Source organism: Pipistrellus kuhlii, unplaced genomic scaffold (genome assembly GCF_014108245.1).
Source record: "Pipistrellus kuhlii isolate mPipKuh1 unplaced genomic scaffold, mPipKuh1.p scaffold_m20_p_17, whole genome shotgun sequence".
Classification (NCBI taxonomy): domain Eukaryota; kingdom Metazoa; phylum Chordata; class Mammalia; order Chiroptera; family Vespertilionidae; genus Pipistrellus; species Pipistrellus kuhlii.
The window spans coordinates 1,791,525-1,812,461 of record NW_023425482.1 but is presented as its reverse complement, the minus strand read 5'-3'; the positions used below and the strand labels follow the sequence as shown (position 1 = coordinate 1,812,461).

The following is a 20,937-nucleotide window of genomic DNA, read 5'->3' as shown; positions in this document are numbered from 1 at the left end:
TAAAGGGCGTGCTCCACCATGGATGACCTGCAGAGGAAACCCAGGCCATCAGCTGGCGGTCTATGGATGGCAGTGAGGGGGGCTCCGATCGTCCCAAAGAGGGAGGCCCATGCCACCCTCTGCGGGGTGATAGATGAGGGGGGCGGGGCTCCGCGGAACTGGGGAAGGGAGTGTGTGGCAGCGGGCAGCAGCGCCAGGTCAAGGCAGGTACGGGTGAGAGACGGGGCCGAACTGCTGCTGGGGCTGAGAAGGCAAACAGACCTGGGTTCAAATACCAGGCAGACCAAACTCTGGGGTTGAGGAGAGGTCTTCTGCTTGGCTGCTGCCCAGCGTGCAGGCTGCGGATGTCACCCGGTCAGGGAGCAGACTGGAGCTGAGAGAGAGGTGGGTGGGAGAGAAGGAGGCACAGAGCTCTGCTGCAGCAGTGCTGTGAGAACTCAACCCCAACCCAGGGGAGGAGATTGAGCAGCCAGTGCAGACCTGAAGCCCTTTCCTCACTGAGAATGAATGATGGGGCTGCTGCCCCAGGCAAGATTCCCAGGACAGGGTCATTTTTATTTGTTATATTTCTTCAGGTCAATTCAATTGATTAATTAAAAAAATTAGCCTTTCCTAAGCTTTTATAGAAAACACACACACACACACAAACCACCAGTTTGGTATGCTGGTTTTCTTTTGTTCTGATACATACTAAATAAAGCATAAATATTAGTGGAACAGTCACTCCCAATCCTTCCTTGAATCACCTGGCTGTCTGGCACGGGGCTGGGATGGGACTTCAGGCAGCTCAGGGTTACCCAGAATCCCTCATTATTGACGTTGCTCTGCTCCTTAGGGCAAAGTCCTTAGGGGCATTCCGACCAGGCTAGACCTGCCGGAGCCAGGCTCTGCTGTCAGGGGACGGGCGTGCCAGGGCAGGGCCTCTGTGTGTGCAAGGGATCTGGTAGAAAGTTCCACCGAGGCTGCTGTGAAGCCCTACTATTCTCTGCCTCATCTCGCACCACCTGGCCTCACTTCCACTCCTGGAATTTCCCCAAACTCGTTCCCACTTGAGGCCTTCATGCAGGGTACTCCTGGGTAACTTTCCTTTCACAGGGACCTCTGACCACTGGGGCCCTAAGGCATGCTTCCTTTCTCTGCTCTAAAAGTACACTTTGCATTTACCTTGTGAAGGGGGGGGGGGGCGCGGTGCGCACGGGGGAGGGGGGTGCGCGCGGGGGGAGGGGGGGCGGTCCACAAGTGGCAGTCAGATATTATGCATAAGGTTATTTGTCTAATATTCTTCTCCCTAGGAGACCGCCAGTCCTGTGAGGAAAGGGCTTGGGCAGACTGCAAGGCAGTCTCAACTAGCTACCACTGCATCTCTTCCTTTCTCCAGGATAGGGGCAAAGCAGCTTCCATCACTTTCCCTCCCAACTTGGTTTTGGTTATTCCTGCCTCTAGACTTTGACCTCTGCTGAATCCTCTGCCTTCTTGGAAAACCAGAGGAAATCTGCCTTCCTCAAGAGCCATCTGAATTTTGTGCAGCCCTGAAGCTCTCTTTTTACTGCTCCCTTAGCACCTTGGGGCTTTGGGGCTTCTGTGCCTTCTCACCAAAATGGCAGTAGAGCACAGTGGGAAATGCATTGACTGAGGAGCCGGGACTCTGTGTTCAAATCAGGGCTGCACAGTTACCCAGAGAAGTGATTTAATTTCTCCTTGCATAGACTCCTCCAAACACCCTGGCGGCCCCATCAAAACACAGAGTGCGGGGCCCATACCAGAGTTTTTCATTTTTGCAGCCTGGAATGGGGCCTGAGAATTTTCCTTCCAAACAAGTGCCCAGGTGATGCTGTTGCTGCTGGTGCAGGGACCCCACTTTGCAAAGCATTGTCATAGTTGATATAGAAGGTACATGGAGATGAGTTAATGTAAATCAGGTAGAATCATTTGGCAGGAAGTAAGGGCTAACAATGGTTAGTTATTAATACCACTTATACCAGAGGATCTGGCCTTCTTTATTTTTTCTTAATTATTTATTCATTTATTTATTTTAAGAGAACTTTATATTTTTCAATCACAGTTTACATTCAACATTATTCTGTATTAGTCTCAGGTGTATAGCATAGTGGTTAGACAATCATATATATTACAAAGTGTTTCTGCCAATATTTCCGGAACCCACCTGGCACCATACATAGTTATTAAAATATTTTTTAACAATTTTTTATTTTCAATTATAGTTGACATACATCATTATATTAGTTGCAGTTGTATACCCAAGTGACTGGAGATTACATAACTTAATAAGTGACCACGACAATAAATCCTGCACACATACCTTCACCTTTTTCACCTAACCCCCTAATCTGGCAACCAACAAAAAGTTCTCTATGAGTTTGTTTCTGTTCTGCTTGTTCATTTTGTTTGTAGATTCAGTTGTTGATAGATATGTATTTACTGCCATTTCATTGTTCATATTTTTGATCTTCTTAAAGAAGACTCTTCAGCATTTCATATAATACTGGTTTGGTGGTGATAAAGTCCTTTCGCTTTTTCTTGTCTGTGAAGCTCTTTATATGTCCATCAGGTCTAAATGATAGCTTTGCTGGATAGAGTAACCTTGGTTGTAGGTCCTTAATTTTCATCACTTTGAATATTTCTTGCAAATCCCTTCTAGCCTACAAAGTTCCTTTTGAGAAGTCAGCTGACAGTCTTATAGGAGCTCCCTTGTATGTGACTAACTGCTTTTTTCTTGCTGCTGTTAAGATTCTCTCTTTGTTTTTATCCTTTTGCCTTTTGATTATGATGTGTTTTGGTGTGGGCCTCTTTGGGTTCATCTTGTTTGAGATTCTCTGTACTTCCTGGACTTGTATGTCTGTTTCCTTTACCAGGTAGAGAAAGTTTTATGTCATTATTTCTTCAAATAGGTTTTCAATGTCTTTATCTCTCTCTTCTCCTTCCAGTACCCCCATGATGAAAATGTTGGTATGCTTTAAGTTACCCAAGAGGCTCATTATACTATCCTCATTTGGGGGAGAATCTTTTTTCTTGTTGTTCTGATTTGGTGTTTTTTGCTTCCTTATATTCCAAATTGATTATTTGATTCTCAGCTTCATCTACTCTATTATTGAATCCCTATAAATTATTCTTTATTTCAGTTAGTGTATCCTTCATATATGACTGGTTCTTTTTTATGCTATCAAGGTCCTCACTAAGTTCCTTGAGCATCCTTATAACCAGTGTTTTGAACTCTGCATGTAGTAGATTACTTGTATCCATTTTGTTTAGTTCTTTTTCTGGAGTTTTGTTCTGTTTTTTTATTTGAGCTATATTTCTTTGTCTTATCATTTTGGTCCCCTTCTGGTATTTGTTTCTATGTATTAGGTAGAACCACTATGTCTCCTAAGCTTGCTATTGTGGGCTTAAGGGGCCCAGGCAAGGCCAACCTGTGAACCAAGGCTGGATGCTGCTAGTGCTGGGCCTAGGACAACTTAGTGAGAGGTATGGGACTTGCTGAGGCCAGATGCTGCTTGTTTAAAAGATTTTAAGAAAATCTGAAGCATGAGCCAAGATAGGCCATTCCTGAGGTAAACCTAGTGGAAACAGTTTGAGTGGACTTGGAAGTTGGTGGGACAGGGTCTCGGGGAATCACCAAGGTGGGGCAAACAGTGTGAGCCAGGTTGAGGGAGTCTCAGATATGGCACCTGTCTACAGGCTCAATGGGGGAAGGGCTCATCAAAAGAACAATGGCTTCTGCCAGCACTTCTGCATGGGAGAATGTTGCTCCTCCAGCCCTCCTCCTGATGCCAAATAATTCAGTTCCTCCCTGTATGTTTCTGGTGGCTTCCAAGCTACTGCCCCCATGCTGGAGCTCAGAGGGAGTGAGTCTGAGTAAGTTTGTGCATGGGCCCTTTAAAAGGAACTTCCTGGGACTCCAACAGCTTCTGTCTCCGTCAGACTCGAATTTGGCTGGTTTTTACAACCAGAACTTATTGTAAATTCTCTTCCTGGCACTGGAACCCTGAGTTGGTGAGCCTAGTGTGATACTCCTCAAGGGGTACCTTCACAGCTGAGACATCCCTTCTGATTTTTAACCACCTCACATGAGTGTGGCACCAACCTTCTGAGCCTCTGCCCCTCCTACAAGCCCTGATGTGGCTTCTTCTTTAATTTCATAGTGGTAGGACTTGCATTCAGCTTAATTTCAGGTGGCTCTAAATTATGGTTGTTCTGTAGTTTAGTTGTAATTTTGATGTGATTGTGGGAGGAGGCAAGGACCTCATTTACCTACACTTCCATCTTGACTCAGTTATTACAAATTATAGACTATATTCCCTATACTGTTTTTTATATCTCATGACTATTTTGTATCTACCAATTTATGTTTCTTAATCCCTTCACATTTTTCACCCCCTCTGCCATTGCCCCCCTCCTCTCTGTCAACCATAAGTTTGTTCTCTGTATCTATGAATCTGTTTCTGTTTTGTTTGTTCATTTATATTGTTCTTAAGATTCCACATATGAGTAGAATGCTGCCTATGGTTTCTTCTAGGATTTTTATGGTTTCACAATTTACATTTAAATCTTTTATCCATTTTGAGTTTATTCTTGTGTATGGTATAAGTTGCTGGTCTAGTTTGTTTTTTGTTTGTTTGTTTGTTTGTTTTTGTAGGTATCTGTGCAATTTTCCCAAACTACTTATTGAAGAGACTGTCTTAACTCCATTGTATTTTCTTTTTTTTTCTTTTAAATATATATTTTATTGATTTTTTTACAGAGAGGAAGAGAGAAGGATAGATAGTTAGAAACATTGATTAAAGAGAATCATCGATCAGCCTCCCCCACACCCTCTACTGGGGATGTGCCAACCAGGTACATGCCCTTGACCAGAATCAAACCTGGGACCCTTCAGTCCACAGGTCGATGCTTTATCCACTGAACCAAACCAGTTTCGGCTCCATTGTATTTTCTTGCCACTTTTCTCAAATATTTATTGAGTGTAATGTCTTGGTTTGATTTCTGGATTTTCTGTTCTGTTTTGTTGATTTATATGCCTTTTCTTGTGCCAATACCATCTTTCAGACTTGGGTAGGGGCCACACAGCAAGAGAGGAGTGATAGCCCAGGCATCTCAGTGGCATCTACGGTAGTTGCCTGTCTCCATTGCTTCCCTGGTGTGGGTGAAGTGGTGAGACTCAAGCCACCCAAAAAGGAGCCCATCTACCTCTTTGGAAGGAAGAGTGAAGGCACCAAAGCTACTGTTTTCAGGAGTTATACTCTCCACCTTGCCTTTTTCATGCAGTCCTGGCTCCAGAAATCAAGGCATACCCATGGGCCAGTTGCCAAAATTCCTCCTGTTACAGGACCATGAGCAATGCCTGGAGCTGTGTGGCAGAGGCTTCCAACACACCTTCTTGGTAATAAGTAGATTTTAAGTCCCCAGTGGATCTGTGCTCAGCTTGGATGGGGCAGAGTCTCAGGGCTGAGCAGACAGTCTTGGCTTCCCATCAGCCCTGCCCTTGCACATGCGCCTCCAGACCTCTGCCTTCCATAGCTCCCCTGAGTTTCCACCTGGCAGTCCAGATTCCCCCAGGCTCACCCAGAACTGGAGTTCAGTGTAGGGAGAGTTAGGGAGAGCTAGCTGCAACCTCAGCAGTTAGTCCTCTGTGTGCACTCGTGCATCTCCAGATCCCTGCCCACCATGGCTTACCCAAGCCTCCCAGTCTCTGTGTGTCTTTCTCTCTACCTGACAGTTCAGACTCCTCCTGTATTAGCCTGGGTCCACAGTGTTTTGCCAAAAACTAGGGTTCAGTGCAGTTGGAACTGGGGATAAGTGCAGTCAGGGATTTCCTTCCCTCTCCTACCAGAGAACGACATCTAGGCACTCAGCAGCCCTTCCTCTCTGCGTGCATGTCTCCGTACCTCAGTCCTTTGCAGTTACTCTGACTCTCCATGTGCTTTCCTCTTTCCTACTAGTTGTAGAATTTCCACTCAGCCGGCTTTCCTGTGGTTCTGGATGCTGTCCTTTTTGTCTTTTAGTTGTAGTTTTGAAACTGTTGTGCAAGGCAGCAGTTTAGGTGTTTACCTATGCTGCCATCTTGATTTCTTCCCTGATGAAGTTCTTCATTGTCCTTTTTTTTTTTATTAGATCATTTATCTTCCTTTTTTTTTTTAAAATATATATTTTATTGATTTTTTACAGAGAGGAAGAGAGAGGGATAGAGAGTTAGAAACATCAATGAGGGAGAAACATCGATCAGTTGCCTCTTGCACACTGCCCACTGGGGATGTACCCACAACCAAGGTACATGCCCTTGACTGGAATTAAACCTGGGACCTTTCAGTCCGCAGGCCAATGCTCTATCCACTAAGCCAAACCGGTCCCGGCCATTTATCTTCCTTTTATTAAGTTGTATACGTTCCCTGTAGATGTTGGAGATTAAACCTTTATCAGTGATAACATTTGCAAATATGTTCTCCCATACAGTGGACTTTCTTGTTGTTTTGTTGATGGTTTCTTTTGCTGTGAAAAAGCTTTTTATTTTGATGTAGTCCCATTTGTTTATTTTCTCTTTAGCTTCCATTGTCCTAGGAGCAGTATCAGTGAAGAAATTCTTTCGGCATATGTCTGAGATTTTGCTGCCTGTGGATTCCTCTAGTATTTTTATGGTTTCCTGTATTATGTTTAAGTCCTGTACCCATTTTGAGTTTATTTTTGTGTGTAGTGTAAGTTGGTGGTGTTTCGTTTCTTTATCAACCACTGTAAAAAAAAAAAAATAGACAGTTTGGTGTTTTTATTTTTGTTTGGTTTCATTTCTCCATTGACAAAGTTTTCAGTTACTCACATTTTTGTATTATAAATAAGTCTTAGCTAGTCCTCACAGTGGTCTGTACAGTGATGAGAAGACATGGTGTTGGTCTTAAAATAGTTAGCATTTTGCCAAAATCAGTTTGGCTCAGTGGTAGAGCATCAGTCTGCGGACTGAGAGGTCCCAGGTTCGATTCTGGTCAAGGGCATGTACATTGGTTGCGGGCACATCCCCGGTGGAGGGTGTGCAGAAGGCTGCTGGTCGATGTTTCTTTCTCATCGACGTTTCTGCTCTCTGTCCCTCTCTCCTCCTCTCTGTAAAAAATCAATAAACTATATTTAAAAAAATGTTAGCATTAATTCTAGGTAATGATTTGCCACAATAGTTGGTTTCTTGTTTTGAAACACACTACATTAGGAGGGAAAAAGAGGTCGAGGACCCTCTTTGAGGGCACAGAGTTGAACCCACATTTCTTATGAACAAAGACAAGTGCTTAGGTACAAAATAACGTCAGTTATTTGTACAATATTGCTATGAATCTACACACATTTTAAATATATTCAAATATTTTGTATTTCTCAATAAAATCTTCTTATGTTTAACTAAAAGCCTAGTGCATGAAATTCGTGTACTGGTAGGCTCCCTCATGGCTGCTGGCTGCTGGCTGGGTACTCCCTCCCTGCCCCCGGCTGGCTACCTGCCACCACCAACGGCTGGGGCCTCCTGTCACCACCGCCAGTCAGGGCCTCCCTGCCTTCCCCCAGACGGCCCCACACCCTGATTGAACTCCCAGATGAACTCCTGGTTGAGGGGACAATTTGCATACTGCACTTTAATTATATAGGATTTTATTTTTAATGTTTCTATTTTCTTTTTAACTGTAAGTGACATTTATTGGGTAAATTACAGAGGTAGAAAAAGTAATCCTAGAAAAAAATGGGCATAGCAAACAAGTTCTAGTGGTAAAGGAAGGGCCGTTGGAGCTTGGGAGTGAGGAAGCTTATAGTAATGTGGTGGCCCCGATTGGGGTGGAGTGGGGGAGGGAAAGGCATAGGCATGCTCCTGGGAGGGAGAGCACTCTATTTTATTTTTCATTGTTTTACCTTTTTTATGGAAAAATTGCCTTATGGTTAATTATATGGCAAAAACATTTGTGGCAAAAATTCTTGCAGCAAAGATGGTACAATCAAGGGGCCTAGAACCTCCCAGAACATCACTGCTTTTTGAAGACCTTGTTCTTCCCTCTTTCTATTCCTAATGCCCAGCAGTCATTAGAGTATATTGGTGCCAGAGTGAAGATTTCTCAGAAGCTTCCCTTATCATCTGTAGAACTTGCATGGCTTTGCTTATTGTCCAGTTGTGGTCTCAATACTCACAGCCTAGACACCTGATAAAAGTGGTGAGGTTTTAGTTCCAAGACTTGCCCATGCAATAATAGTTCACATAAGTTATCTTCTTTCTTATATCTGTGAGCTCTTTCTCAACCCTTGGAGGCTCCTGAGACATCAAATGTCTCTGGTCGGATCCTGTACTTTTCACTGACAGTGAAACTAAACAACAAATACTTTCAAGCTGACCTGTGCCTTTTGCAGCAGGTCGACAGTTCTAATCTGCTTGGATTGAGTCATTGTCATTTCCTAAGAGCTGGATAAAGGGGCACTTGTGAAGGAGCTCACTCTGATACTCATCTGATGTAGAAACTCCATACACTGAGAAAAAAAACCTGACCACAGAGTGTTCCTTCTGAACTGACGCTAAGCCCATATCCCCCTCATTGCCTCTTCTCCCCACTCCCCTTGGTCATCTTCAGAGCCAGGGAGAGGCAGGAGGTGTGGCCAAAGAGGGTGAAAATTAGTTACTGAAGACTTCGCTGTGCTTCTCCTTTCACTCTCAGATGCTGCCAGGGTCTCTGAAGAGAGAAGACACCAGGAAATAGGTAAAAACTATTTTTGTTTTGGTGGCTTGTGTTTTTTTGCTTTCAAAAAACCAAGATGGAGCAGCTACTGTATTCCAGGCACAGTTCTTGGGGTTACAATGGGTACCCCACCCTCCCTCTCTTGTGTGTTATAGCAGGTTGTAGAGGCCTATCTTTGAGCATCTCCCCTGCTGGGCTTGGTGAGCCTTCTGAGAATAGGATGGTCACTGGATGTCCAAGAGGGAAGAATGAACTCAGGGAGGCTGACTCTGAGGTCCTGAACAGTGTAGCCTTGTCCTGAGTCTTTGTGCCTATTGCCTACTGTCTGTAGCCTCCACGCTCCACCATGCTTTAGCAGCCTTTCAATTCCAGGCCTGGAGCCCACTTCTTGTGTCCAGGAGACTTTCTGGAGCTCCTTCAGGTAAGCACACAGCCCCTCTCCCATTCATCTTGGAATTATTAAGCCAGTTCTCGGTGAGAGGGTGGATGCTGGCTGCTGGCACAGTGGCCCAGCTGCTGAAGGCTAATCTTTGCATGGAATTTGGCCCTTGCCATAGACCTTGTGGAAACTCAAAGAGGATCCAAAGTACATTTCTAAAAACACTGACCCTGCCAAGTTTTTCGTGAAAAAATGTAAAGTAGTCCCTATGGCTAAAGAAGTATGTACCCTAACTCCATGTGGGAGATGTATGTCACTCTCCCCTCCCCTCCTCACCCCACTCCCATAAATTGAAGAGTTTGAAAGTCCTGCAGTAAAGAGTCTTATTTAACTTTTTAAACCCAGCTTCTCTCAAATGGATGTGACCTTGAAGACTTGTGTTTGTGTGTGTGTGTGTGTGTGTGTGTGTGTGTGTGTGTGTGTGTAACACTATTAGTGCCTTCCCCTATCCCTGCCTGGGCCAAGCCAGCATAGTCACTACACCTGGGGACAGACCTCTTCATGTTTTCAGCAAGCAGCTTAGCTTTTCCCACACCAGGTACTGGATACCCAACAGCCTTTGGCAGAAGCCACACAGCTGGGGGGTGGGGGTGGGGCGGACACTGATGTGTGGGAAATGTTGTCTCGGCGGGTGGGAGGGGCACAGATCTGTGCTGAGAAAGGAGACACACTCTGTGGACACATCTTGCCTGACTCCCCAGGGATGACACTGCCATGCAAATTGAGACTTAAATTTAACTTTATGTAAATGTAACTTTGTAAAAATATAGTGATGTGGTGGCCAGCTCACTGGAAAGAAGGAGAGAGATAGAAAGAGGGAGAGAGAGAAAGAGAGAAGTTGAACACTGGCAGTCTTTAGGCTGTCTGTGGTGCACAGACAGGCTGCTTGTTTATGTTGTGTTTTTTTAAAGCAGGATATTTCACATGGCAATTTGGCTTCTCTTGAAACAGTGAAGATCAGGCGGTGCTGAGCTCACATTCCCACTTGGCCACAATTGGCTAGACCCAGGATCACCTGGTTGATTTATGTTTCCTACAGCGCCTGGAGCATCTGAGAGGAACCCCTGGACTTCTAAGTCTTCTCAGACCCCTTTAAATGCTCTCCTAATAACATCATACTTATTATAATTATTAGGTCATGTCTCTTCCCTATGTAAACCCTTCACTAGTTGCCCCAAAGTGAGCTCCAAGTTCCCTATAGCCTGGCACTTGCAGTGCTCAGTCATCTGGTGTTACTCAAAGACTGAGAGCTGGGCAGGAAGTTTATACAATCATGGATGGTAGATGGAGGCATGTATGGATGAGTGGGTAGATGGATGAAAAAAAGGAAGGAGTGCTGGGAAGAGAGATTGAGAGAGGCATGGCATATCAAAGAAGCCCAATGTGCCTCCAGAATTCCACATCCCTCTATGCAGTCAGACATAAGATTCCAGGATCAGGAACAAGGGATCAGAACTCAGTAGAAGAGCAAGAAAAGTCGTTTAGAAGAAGTAAGTGACCAGGTGGCTCAAAGACATTCTCTTTCTGCTCCAGGCTCCCTTCCTAGGCTCCTGCCTAGACACAACACCATGCATCTCCTAGGCCCCTTGTTTCTGCTCCTCGGTAAGGACTGTGGTCTGGGGTGGTGCTTGGGTTCTGGGGTGACTGTGGAGCTGGAGGAGGAGGAAAGATGTGGCACAGAGAAGAGTAATTGTGGGGTAGGCTTTGTGTCTTGCTGTGTGTGTGTGTGTGTGTGTGTGTGTGTGTGTGTGTGTGTGTCTCCCTCTCTCTTCAGAGGGGGTTCTTTACTCCTTTGAAAGCTCTCCATGCCCCTCAATAATGCTTTCTGATCTTGTGGGGGTTTCAGAATACTTAGCTTCTTCTAACTCACACCTATGGAAAGTTGAGCACCCGGCCATCCTCTATGCCTGGGAGGGAGCCTGTGTCTGGATTCCCTGCCACTGCGTAATCCCAGGAATGGTCCTGGAAAACCTGACTGTGTACCACAATTATGTGTATGACGATAAGACCAAGAACTACAATGGGACAATCCTCTATGAGAAGATAAAGTCACAGGTGCGTGTCTCTCAGGAAAGAGTGAAATTCCTGGGAGATGAGAAATCCAACTGCACCCTTCACATCGACCCTGTAAAAGCCCAAGACAGCGGTCAGCTGGGGCTGCTGATGACAGCGAAGAATGAAAGATGGATGGAGAATATAGTCCTCAACGTCTCCAGTAAGACCCTGGGGATGGTGTCCTTTACCTTGGGCAAGGGAAGGAGGGAAGTGGGAAACCAAAAACCAGGTGGCCTACAAAGGCCAGGCAGGGGTGCCAGTGAGTGACTCAGCAGCACAAGACAATGGGGCTATGGTCAAATCGGAACATGCCCATTCTGAAATTTGGATGCCAGGTGACCTTATTTTTCAAGAGAAAACTCTCGATTTTTAAGTAAAATCTTGCAATGTGTTAAGTTAAAATCTTGCAATGTTGGTGGTTAATTTTAACTGTCCCTTCATAGCTAAATGACACGTGTAGGGGCAGATGAAACAGATCTGAGGCCTTCCCCTCAGGCATGTGCTCACTCCATTTTATAGGCTGTCTTTGGTGGGGGGACTAGGCAGCTCTATGTTTGAAGTAAGATGTAGCTTCAGACCCTGCCGTTTGAGGGTACCCAGGCCCCAGGAGAGCCAGGATTGGCTGTCCACAATCCTGATCTACTCGAGGAACCTCTTAAAGGAGTGCTGTTAGTGGTGCCTCCAATAGTGAGGTCATTAGACAGTGCAGTTTGTTGTCAAAACTAAGAAATGCATGTTGAACTAAACTGGTGAAATTCACTTAGCAGTGGTGGGAGAGCGATCTTGAAAACATTTATTTATTTGTTTGTTTGTTTATTTATTGAAAACATTTAGAAAGCAAGCATTTGGGAGTGAGAATAAAATAAGTACAAAATATGACATGTAATTCCTAAGGAGGTTCACAAGACATTTCAGAGGATGCTTTCTCTGAACAAAAGTGATTCAAAGCAGAGAAAGGCAGGCCTGGAGAGAAGTGGATGGACTAGTAAGGCTATTTGGGCCAGAGCGTCTAAAGCCAGGTGTGAGGGGCTGGTACGCAGCAGTCCTCAGTTCTCCAGGCTGCCACCATGGTCTTTTCTCTTTTGCAGAGACCGCTCCTCCACCTCGCATTGAGGTCCCTCCAGAAATGTGGGAGTCACAGGAAGTCACTCTGACTTGCTTGCTGAATTTTGCCTGCTTTACACACCAGATCAAATTGCAGTGGTCCCTGCAAGGGTCATTTCAACTTTCCCCTGTCCTCTTGACTTCCCTGACCACCCAGACTATCTTCACCCAGAGCAAGCTCACCTTCCAGCCACAATGGACTCACCATGGCAAGAATCTGACCTGCCAGGTCTGGAATGACGTAGAAGACAGTCTGCTCTCTCAGAAAACAGTGTGGCTAGATGTGAAGCGTGAGTCTCTCCAATGCTCCTATGGGGAGGATGAGGGACTTGTCCTCTCCTTCCAACCTCTCAGTGAGCACCCAGGGTAGCAGAGCCTTCACAGAAGGAAGCATAATCAGTCTGTGGGCCCCAGAGCTGGGAGTGGTCCAACTGAGCTGGATTCCCTCCTCCACCATCCCTGTGGTCAGTATATCTGGAAACTGACTCATTTCAGCATCTGCTTATAGGAGTAGGGAACCATTTATCTGCCCAGGGCCATTTGGATATTTTTAACATCATTTGTCGGCCATACAAAATTATCAACTTAAAAATTAGCAGCTATATTTGATCGTTTGATTAACTCACCCCTAATGCCTTGGCAGGGCCAGACCAAAGGATTTCATGGGCCTTATACAGCCTGTGAGATGGATGTTTCCCATCCCTGGTCAGAATAAAATATTTTAATCTATCCTTAAGCCATGACATGATCATTAGGTTAGGTTTTATTGTTCTTCTTTGGGGAGGAGGGATTTATTTATTTATTTATTTATTACATTATTCATAGATAGATATTTGTTGCAAAACTAGGTGCAAGGCCTTATTACGGCTGCTGGGGAGATAGCAGAGAGCAAAATGCTTGCCCATATGGAGATAGCATTAGAATGGGAAAGGCAAGCAAAAAGAGATCAACAAGGAAATAAAGACCAAAACAGTAGGAGTGCTAAGTGTACTAAGAACAAACTAAAGCAGAGCTCGGAAAGAGGAAGACTTCTGTGACTCAGGTGAACTTGTGCTGAGGCTTGACTGAAGGGAGGGACTGAAGCAGGCAGATATTTTTGAGAAGATTCCAGGAAGAGGAAAGAATGAGGAGAAAATTTTGAAGAAGGAATCTAGTGTATCTGTGGCAAACAAGGGCCACAGAGCCCCAGCACAGTGTCTGAGGGGCCCAGTGTAGGAAAGGATGGTTGAGAGGGACCAGGGCACTTGAGCTTGTAGGCAGCAGTCAGGTTTTAGATTTTATTCTACATGTGGACTCCACAGAATGGTTTCAAACAAAGGAGTGACAAGGTCTGCTTGACAGTGTTAGGAATGCTGCTGGTTACTGGTGGAAACCAGACCTGCAGGGACTGGGGGTGGGAGGAACAGAGACAGGAGTTAGGAGGCTGTGATGATTGCCAGCCCATACTTGTTGACAAGGGTAACAGTGAGGGGCTGCATCCCCCACATGCTATACGCAGGCCACTGTTTTATCAGAAGAAGGGCCTGGAAACTTCTTGCTACTTTACCCTCTCTAAGAATTCCCTGTCTCCTCCCTCACTGTCCCTCTGCTCCTCCAGACAAACCAAAGTTGGAGGTCTTTCCCAAAGAAGCCACTGTAACAGAGGGTGATCCTGTGACCATGATGTGCAAGGTCATCAGCAGCAACCCAGAGTACCAGACTCTTTCCTGGTTCAAGGATGGAATCCTCATGAGAGAGCAGGAGACACTGCAAAGGGAGCAGAAGACTCTCAATCTAACTCTGCCTAAAGTGACCAAACAGATGAGTGGAAAGTATCGTTGTGATGCCAGCAATTATTGGGGCACATCAGCATCAGAAGCGGTCCTCCAAGTGCTCTGTGAGCCTCCTGGGAGCTGTGGAAGGGCAGGCAGGGAGTTAGTGGGGTAGAACCAAGGCCCTTAAGAGGCCAGCAGCAGAGACCTCTGCTCAACTCCACCTCTTGCCTCTTCCCCTTTTTCCAGATGTTCCAGAACCTTCCAGGGTTCAGATCTTCTCCTCGCCAGCTAAGGAGGAAAGTACAGTAAATCTGACTTGTATATCACAGGCCAATCCTCCTCCAACCAATTATACCTGGTATCACAATAACATTGAAGTATGGAGAGGAACAGATAAGACCTTTCAGATCTTACAGGTCCTCCACAAGCATGCTGGGAGTTATTCCTGCTTGGCAGAAAACAGTCTTGGTCGTGGACGAATTGACCAGTATGCTGAATTGGATGTCCAATGTGAGTAGTCAGAGCCTCTGGGTCCTAGAGGGAAAAGATGGATGTGGGTGGAGGAGGAAGCAGATGAGTGTATGGCATTCCTGGGTCCTAGAATGAACAGCAAGCAGAAGCCAGGCCCTCCTGACATGTAAGCTCCTGGGTGTTCTGCTGTTGTTCACAGCTGTATTCTCAGCACCAGAACAAGGCCTGGCTGGTGGTAGGTGCTCAATAGATTATTGAATGAATAAACTTCTCGATGCCAGGGCCCCTTGAGGGACACAGAGACTTGGCATCACTAAGCAGTGGCTGTGTCCCAGAGGGGGTTCTGAAGTGTTCGAGGAGAACTGGGGAAAAATGTGTCACTACCTCTACATCATCAGACCCTGTTTAACACAGTGAATCTTGTCATTGAATCAAGCCCAGGACAAAGAGAATTTAATAGTTTCTTGGACCCTGGAACATTATCATCTGGACCAAATACACTGATGGGAATGCCCAAATCTTGAACATCTAGATCACATGTGTCAAACACAAGGCCCGCGGGCCAAATCCGTCCCGCCAGGCCTTGCAATGTGGCCCGCACCGCGCTGTCATCACTGCACTCCGCTGCGTTTCCATCACAATGACAGTTTATGACTGTTCAGTAAACCATTCGGCCCGCGATTTAGGCTAGATTTTAGATTTTGGCCCCTTCTCTGATTGAGTTTGACACCCCTAATCTAGATATATCGCCTAATATGTGATAGCAGCAGTGGCTTATTAAGTGTTTACAAACACCACACTGCTTTAAGGACATCATCTTATTTTGTCTTGGCAACAATCCCATGAGGTTAGATATTCTTAGAACCTCATTTGGCAGATGAGTAACTGGTCACACAGTTCTAAATGGTAGAGCCGGCAGCTTCAGAGCCGTGATGATGATGATGATGATGATGATGATTATTGCTATTATTGTTACTAACACTCATGCTACAGCCACCCAGCTGTGTGTGCAGACCCTTGCAAAGACCCACAAACAGCACCACATGTTCTCTGTCAGAGCTGTGCTCCTAACTGCTGCTCCAACCTGCCTCTAACCGCAGCCAGGCCAGACAAGAAGGGCAGGGTTTCTGTCCTCACACAGATGCCAGAAGGAAGTTCAAACCTTCCTGTGGTTAGTTTAGGAACTATGTGAATGCCGGAAGGAACAGGTATTATGACCACTGACTTTTCTTCACCCATTTCTCTCATTTCCTCCCAGATTCCCCCAAGGAGGTAACCATGGTGATTCAAAACTCCACACAAATTCGAGAAGGAGACAATGTGACCCTGTCCTGTAACTATACTTCCAGTAACCCCAGTGTTACCAGATATGAATGGAAACCCCGTGGCTCCTGGAAAGAGCTAGTACCTGGGGTGCTAAGGATTCAAAAAGTTGCCTGGAATGCCGAGCCATTCACCTGCGCAGCCTGTAACCAGTGGTGTTCGTGGGCTCGCCCTGTCAACCTGCAGGTCCAATGTGAGTGACCCGGGCAGGGGCCTCGGGGAGGTGGCTTGGGTGGGAGATGTGGTTCTAAGGGTGAGGAGGCTGAAGCCTGAACCAGAATCTTTACAGAGAATTGAGGAGATACGAGTCAGACCTCAGCACCAAGGGGAGAGGAGCTCCTGGGGACAGGAAGGGAAAATGGGACCCAAGAAGTCAGACTGAGGCCCTTGCTCTCCAGATGCCCCCAGAGATGTCAAGGTCCTGCTGATTAGCCCTCATTCTGAGATTCACTCCGGACACGTAGTCCTCCTCCGGTGTAACTTCTCAAGCAGCCGTCCCACAGATGTTCACTTCTTCTGGAAGAAGAATGGGATCTTTCTGAGGGAGGGAAGAGAACTGAGCTTTGGCTCCATCTCCCCAGAAGACGCTGGAAGTTACAGCTGTGTGGCCAGTAACTCCATAGGACAGAGCACATCCAAGGCCTTGGTGCTCCCAGTGCAGTGTGAGTAGCTGGGCCTGGACCTAAGAGCAGACAAGGGCAGGTAACTGGCGACCTGGGTCCTGATGTAACTTCTTCTTACAGATGCACCTAGGAAGCTATGGGTGTCCATCAGCCCCAAAGACAGAGTGATGGAGGGGAAGAAGGCAGTCCTGACATGTGAGAGTGATGCCAACCCTCCCATCTACCAATATAACTGGTTTGACTGGGATAACCAGAACCTCCACCATAATCATCGGATGCTGAGACTGGATCCTGTGAAGGTCCAGCACTCAGGCGCCTATTGGTGCCAGGGGTTCAACAAACTGGGTGTGGACCGGTCGCCCCCCAGTACCCTCACTGTCTATTGTAAGGCCCTTCCCTCTTCTTCTCTGGCCTTGGCCACTCCTGTAGTTGTTGCCCTGAGACTGTGCATTCCAGACTACCTACCCCATCTTTCCTCTCCTCTCCCTCCCTATCCTGCCAGGCCAGCCCCACCCATGTGCTCAAAGGCCCTCCCCCTGCACACAGCTCCATGGCCTCCCTCCTCCCGCTTGGTCTCTCCTGGCTCTCTCCAGGAGCATTCCCCGGGCAGGCTGCTTCCACCTTTCAGACATCCTGAGCTCCTACGGGGTCCCTCTCTCTGTCTCTTTCTGTCTCATCCTTAGTGTTTTTTTAAGACCATAAAGTAGATGGTAAAAGACTAAAACAGCATGAAAGGGTACAGAGTGGAAATACCTCTCCTTTCTTGCTCCCTGAGAACTCTGCTCTCTCCTTCAAAGCCTTCATTCACTGTTGGCAGCGGTTTACGTCTCCTCAGAGGATCCTGTATGTGCACAGTGTGCATCTATCCATCTGTGTCTACACAGCCTTCCTTTCACAAAGAGTAGCAGGGCTCACACTTTGCCCTGAATCTCCCCTCTACCCTCCCCCCTAATCTAATAACACCACCTGGAGAGTGCATACAGAGGGTGTGTGGAAACATAGGGAAAATATTGTATTTATTTATTATGCTTTTTTTCAGATTTATAATTGGAGCTATGTTTTTAAATTTAGAGGACCATTGCCTGCAAAACTGCACACTAAAGGGAAGTAGCCTGAGTGTGTTACTTTGAAATGTAACACCGTCTAAACACATGTTCCCTGGTTTCCACTTGGTGGGCGCCCTGGAGACCTGTCTCTTTTCCTGAAGGCTATGCCGTATTCCAGTGTGTGAATGCTGCTCAGTGCCCTTCTCACTCGTGTGCAAGTCTCTTGCTTGGGCACCCCTGCAAGGATAGTTGCAGGACAAAGTTCTACATGAAATTGCTGGGTCCAAGGACAATTCTGTGAAGTTCTAGTAGAATGGCCAAGTGCTCTCTGAAGAAGTTGTACTTTATGAGGGTTAGTGCTTTGTGTGTGCTCCTGCCTGTCACAAAGCAGGTCCTCCCAATGGCAGGCCTAGAGGGGCCTAGCTTCCCTCTCTTTGCACTGTGTCCTCACTGGTGGAGGTCACACAGGACAAAGGACAGGGCTCTACCAAGAAAAGATGAGGATGCCCTCCAAGCAGATGTCCAGGGCAGAGTAGGTTGGTATCTGACTGAGACACTGTCCTCAATGGAGGGTCCTCCTTTCCCCATCAGATAGCCTGCAGACCATCAGCCGGCGAGTGGCCCTGGGACTGGGGCTGTGCCTGGTCATCCTCTTCCTGGCATTCTTGGGAGTCAAGTTTCAGCGAAGGTGAGCTCCTCTCACTGCCCTCCCTTTCTCTTCCTTCAGCTTTCCCTCTGTCCCTCAGCCCATTCCAGGGAATAACTCCTTACTCAGTCCTATAGGTTCAGCTCACCCATTCCACAGGGCCTTCCCCACCTTGCTCCTCACTGAGCGTGTTTTATTTCTTAGCTGGAAGAGGATTCAGAGCCAGCAAGGGCCTCAGGAAAATTCCAGTGGGCAGAGCTTCTTTGTGAGGAATAACAAGGTAGGATGGAAGAAAGACAAAGTGCAAGCAGACCTTAAGTCAAGCAAAGAAGCAAAATGAAGGGGGGCGATGAAGAGGACTCTGGAGAAGCATGGGCTGTCAACCTCCTGGGAAGGGAACTGCGGTGGGGAAAGGAGGGGTGAGAGCTGAAACCCTGTCCCTCATGCAGATTAGAAGAGCCCCCCTCCCTGAAGGCCTCCAGTCCCTGGGCTGCTACAATCCGGTGATGGAAGATTCTATCAGCTATGCGATGCTGCGCTTTCCTGCTGGCGAGACTGACACACCCAGGATTGGGTACTGAGGGGACCGGGGAGGGTGACATCTGCATCCTGGGAGGGTTTTGGGAGGAAAAGCCCATGCCCCACCTGCCATCTTTGCCCAAGCCTATGCCAGGCACCACTATGCTCCCATTTCCTCATTCCAGCTCCATGACAACCCACCCCCTTTGGTAAGTAATGGTCTCAGGAATTGGACCTGCTCCTTCAAGTCAGGAGAACATATGCCCAGAGTCCGTCTCTGTCACCAAGGTTAAGACTGTGGTACTTACTCATTTGACAAATCAGCTCCTGCTGTGAGCATTAGGTGTACACAGAAAGGACTGAGAGGCTGGAGTGCTCTTGGAGTCTAGGGAAGTTAAAAGAAAGGGCAGAATTCATGAGAAATGTTTCATTTGTGGTTATCTATCTGCCTTCCCTCTCAGGGATGCAGGGACCCCAGAGGTGCACAGACCTTCCCTAAACAGGGACAACACGGTCACTTACTCCGTGGTGCAGAAGCGGCAAGTGGTAAGAGGGCAGGGTGTGGAAGGAGGGACTGGAGGGCCTGGCCCCGCTGTGAGCCCCAGGTGGGGAGGCTTGGTCTCAGCGGTGTCAAGGCTAGGTGAGGGGAGGTGGCTCAGGCATGGGGCAGGCCCCTCCCACTCTGAGATACCAACAGCAGCTGATTTCTGAACAAGAGTGCTCCTGCTTAGGCTCTAGAGTAGGGGTGTCGAACTCAATCAGAGAAGGGACCAAAATCTAAAATCCAGCCTAAATCGAGGGCCGAATGATTTACTGAACAGTCGTAAACTGTCATTGTGATGGAAACACAGCGGAGTGCAGTGATGACAGCGCGGTGCGGGCCACATTGCAAGGCCTGGCGGGACGGATTTGGCCCGCGGGCCTTGTGTTTGACACACGTGCTCTAGAGGCTCTCCCCACCCCCTCCCCCGCCATGGAGTCAACAAGAGAAAACTGTAGGTCAGGCATGTGGCTTTCTGACCATGATGTGGCTTTCTCAGGGCGACTATGAGAACGTGATTCCAGATGCTCCAGAAGACGATGGGATACATTACTCGGAGCTGGTTCATCTTGGGGTTGCGGAGCGGCCTCTGAGACAGGAAGGAGTGGAGTACGTGACTCTAAAGCACTAATGCATCAAATTGGCTGAGGTGGAGGTGCCTAAGGGCTGTCGGGATAGTCATGGCCCCTGCAGTCCCTGTTGCTCAATCGAGAAGTTACACAACCTCTCCTTACATACATACACACATGCGCGCGCGCGTGCACACACACACACACACACACACACACACACACACACACACGTACATACTCGTGTACAATTACTGCATCCCAGTCATACAGAGAACTTTGGGCATGGCCCAGAGACAGTCTTCCCTCTCAGCATTGGTAACCTCAACCATCCCAAAGGCCTGGCCCTATCCTTCCCACTCTCCTTCCCTCCCAGAAAATCATCTGAACACCTAGCCTGCACTGTACAAATCCTCTGCCCCTCCCCAACCATCTGCCACCACCCAACCCCTCCAACACCCACCCCAGCTGTCTGTGTCCCTGGGGAGGTCAGCTGTCGCTAGCTTTTCCTTTTCCCCTCCCCATCCCCTTAACACCCCACCCTCCTGCCCCACTCTGAGAGCCCTACTCACTAATCTTAAGCCTAATATATCTGAAGCAAAGTCCAAAGGAAGGGACAGAAATGAGGCAGAAAGAGGAACTATCTGGCACTGACTTCTCCTCTCTGTGTCAGGGGTTGGTGGTCTGAGACATACACCAGTGTGAACAAACATGTAACAAGCAAAGAGTTGCACAATAAAAATGTCTTGATTATTTCAAAGAATCAGTGAGCTAATTCTGGTCTGTGGAATCAGAGTCGGACAGAGATGTGGGCTGGCCTCATGGATGGGGCTTAAGGAAAAGGGACAGGAGTCAAGGTAATTTCATGATCAAATCAGCAGGTTGAAAAGTCTGTTAGCTTGTTTCAAAGAGCCCACTGGCTCTGCCTCTTCTGCTTTCCTAGCCAAGTCACCTTGGGCCTTGGCCATCTGCTTATTTGAGCCTCAGATAGCTCAGTGTAGGAAGTGCTGTATAATCTTACATGCTTGAGTCCCGTTATGAGAAGCCTTATGCAATAGCTAAAAGTCCCCACACCAAATTCTCATCTTATTTGCATCTCTTGAGAATGCGAAAAGAGGAAGCCAACCCGTTACAGCTATTCT

General features: G+C 47.1%; 1 protein-coding gene across 3 annotated transcripts; it reads left to right on the top strand.

Moving 5' to 3' along the window:
• Positions 1-8,637: 8,637 nt before the first annotated feature.
• Positions 8,638-20,435, top strand: CD22 (CD22 molecule). Of its 3 annotated transcripts, XM_036441091.2 has the most exons (16): positions 8,638-8,726; positions 9,078-9,126; positions 10,691-10,746; positions 10,991-11,359; positions 12,288-12,593; positions 13,901-14,179; positions 14,304-14,567; positions 15,787-16,044; positions 16,250-16,513; positions 16,595-16,858; positions 18,112-18,208; positions 18,371-18,446; positions 18,616-18,740; positions 19,147-19,231; positions 19,726-19,960; positions 19,991-20,435. In XM_036441091.2, exons 3-15 carry the CDS (start codon positions 10,713-10,715, stop codon positions 19,855-19,857), a joined length of 2,553 nt encoding a protein of 850 aa, XP_036296984.1. In that variant the 5' UTR covers positions 8,638-8,726; positions 9,078-9,126; positions 10,691-10,712; the 3' UTR covers positions 19,858-19,960; positions 19,991-20,435. The 3 variants fall into 3 exon arrangements, with proteins under 3 accessions (XP_036296984.1, XP_036296985.1, XP_045438500.1); XM_045582544.1 differs by lacking the exon at positions 9,078-9,126 and having other exon boundaries at positions 8,664-8,726; XM_036441092.2 differs by lacking the exons at positions 13,901-14,179; positions 14,304-14,567 and having other exon boundaries at positions 8,640-8,726; positions 19,991-20,431.
• Positions 20,436-20,937: the final 502 nt, after the last annotated feature.

Coding starts and splice junctions, on each gene's coding strand:
- CD22 (XM_036441091.2), top strand. CDS start 10,713: ATGCATCTCCTAGGCCCCTTGTTTCTGCTCCTCG. Junction 12,594..13,900: donor AGTGTGGCTAGATGTGAAGC/GTGAGTCTCTCC, acceptor CTGCTCCTCCAG/ACAAACCAAAGTTGGAGGTC. Junction 19,232..19,725: donor TGGTGCAGAAGCGGCAAGTG/GTAAGAGGGCAG, acceptor TGGCTTTCTCAG/GGCGACTATGAGAACGTGAT.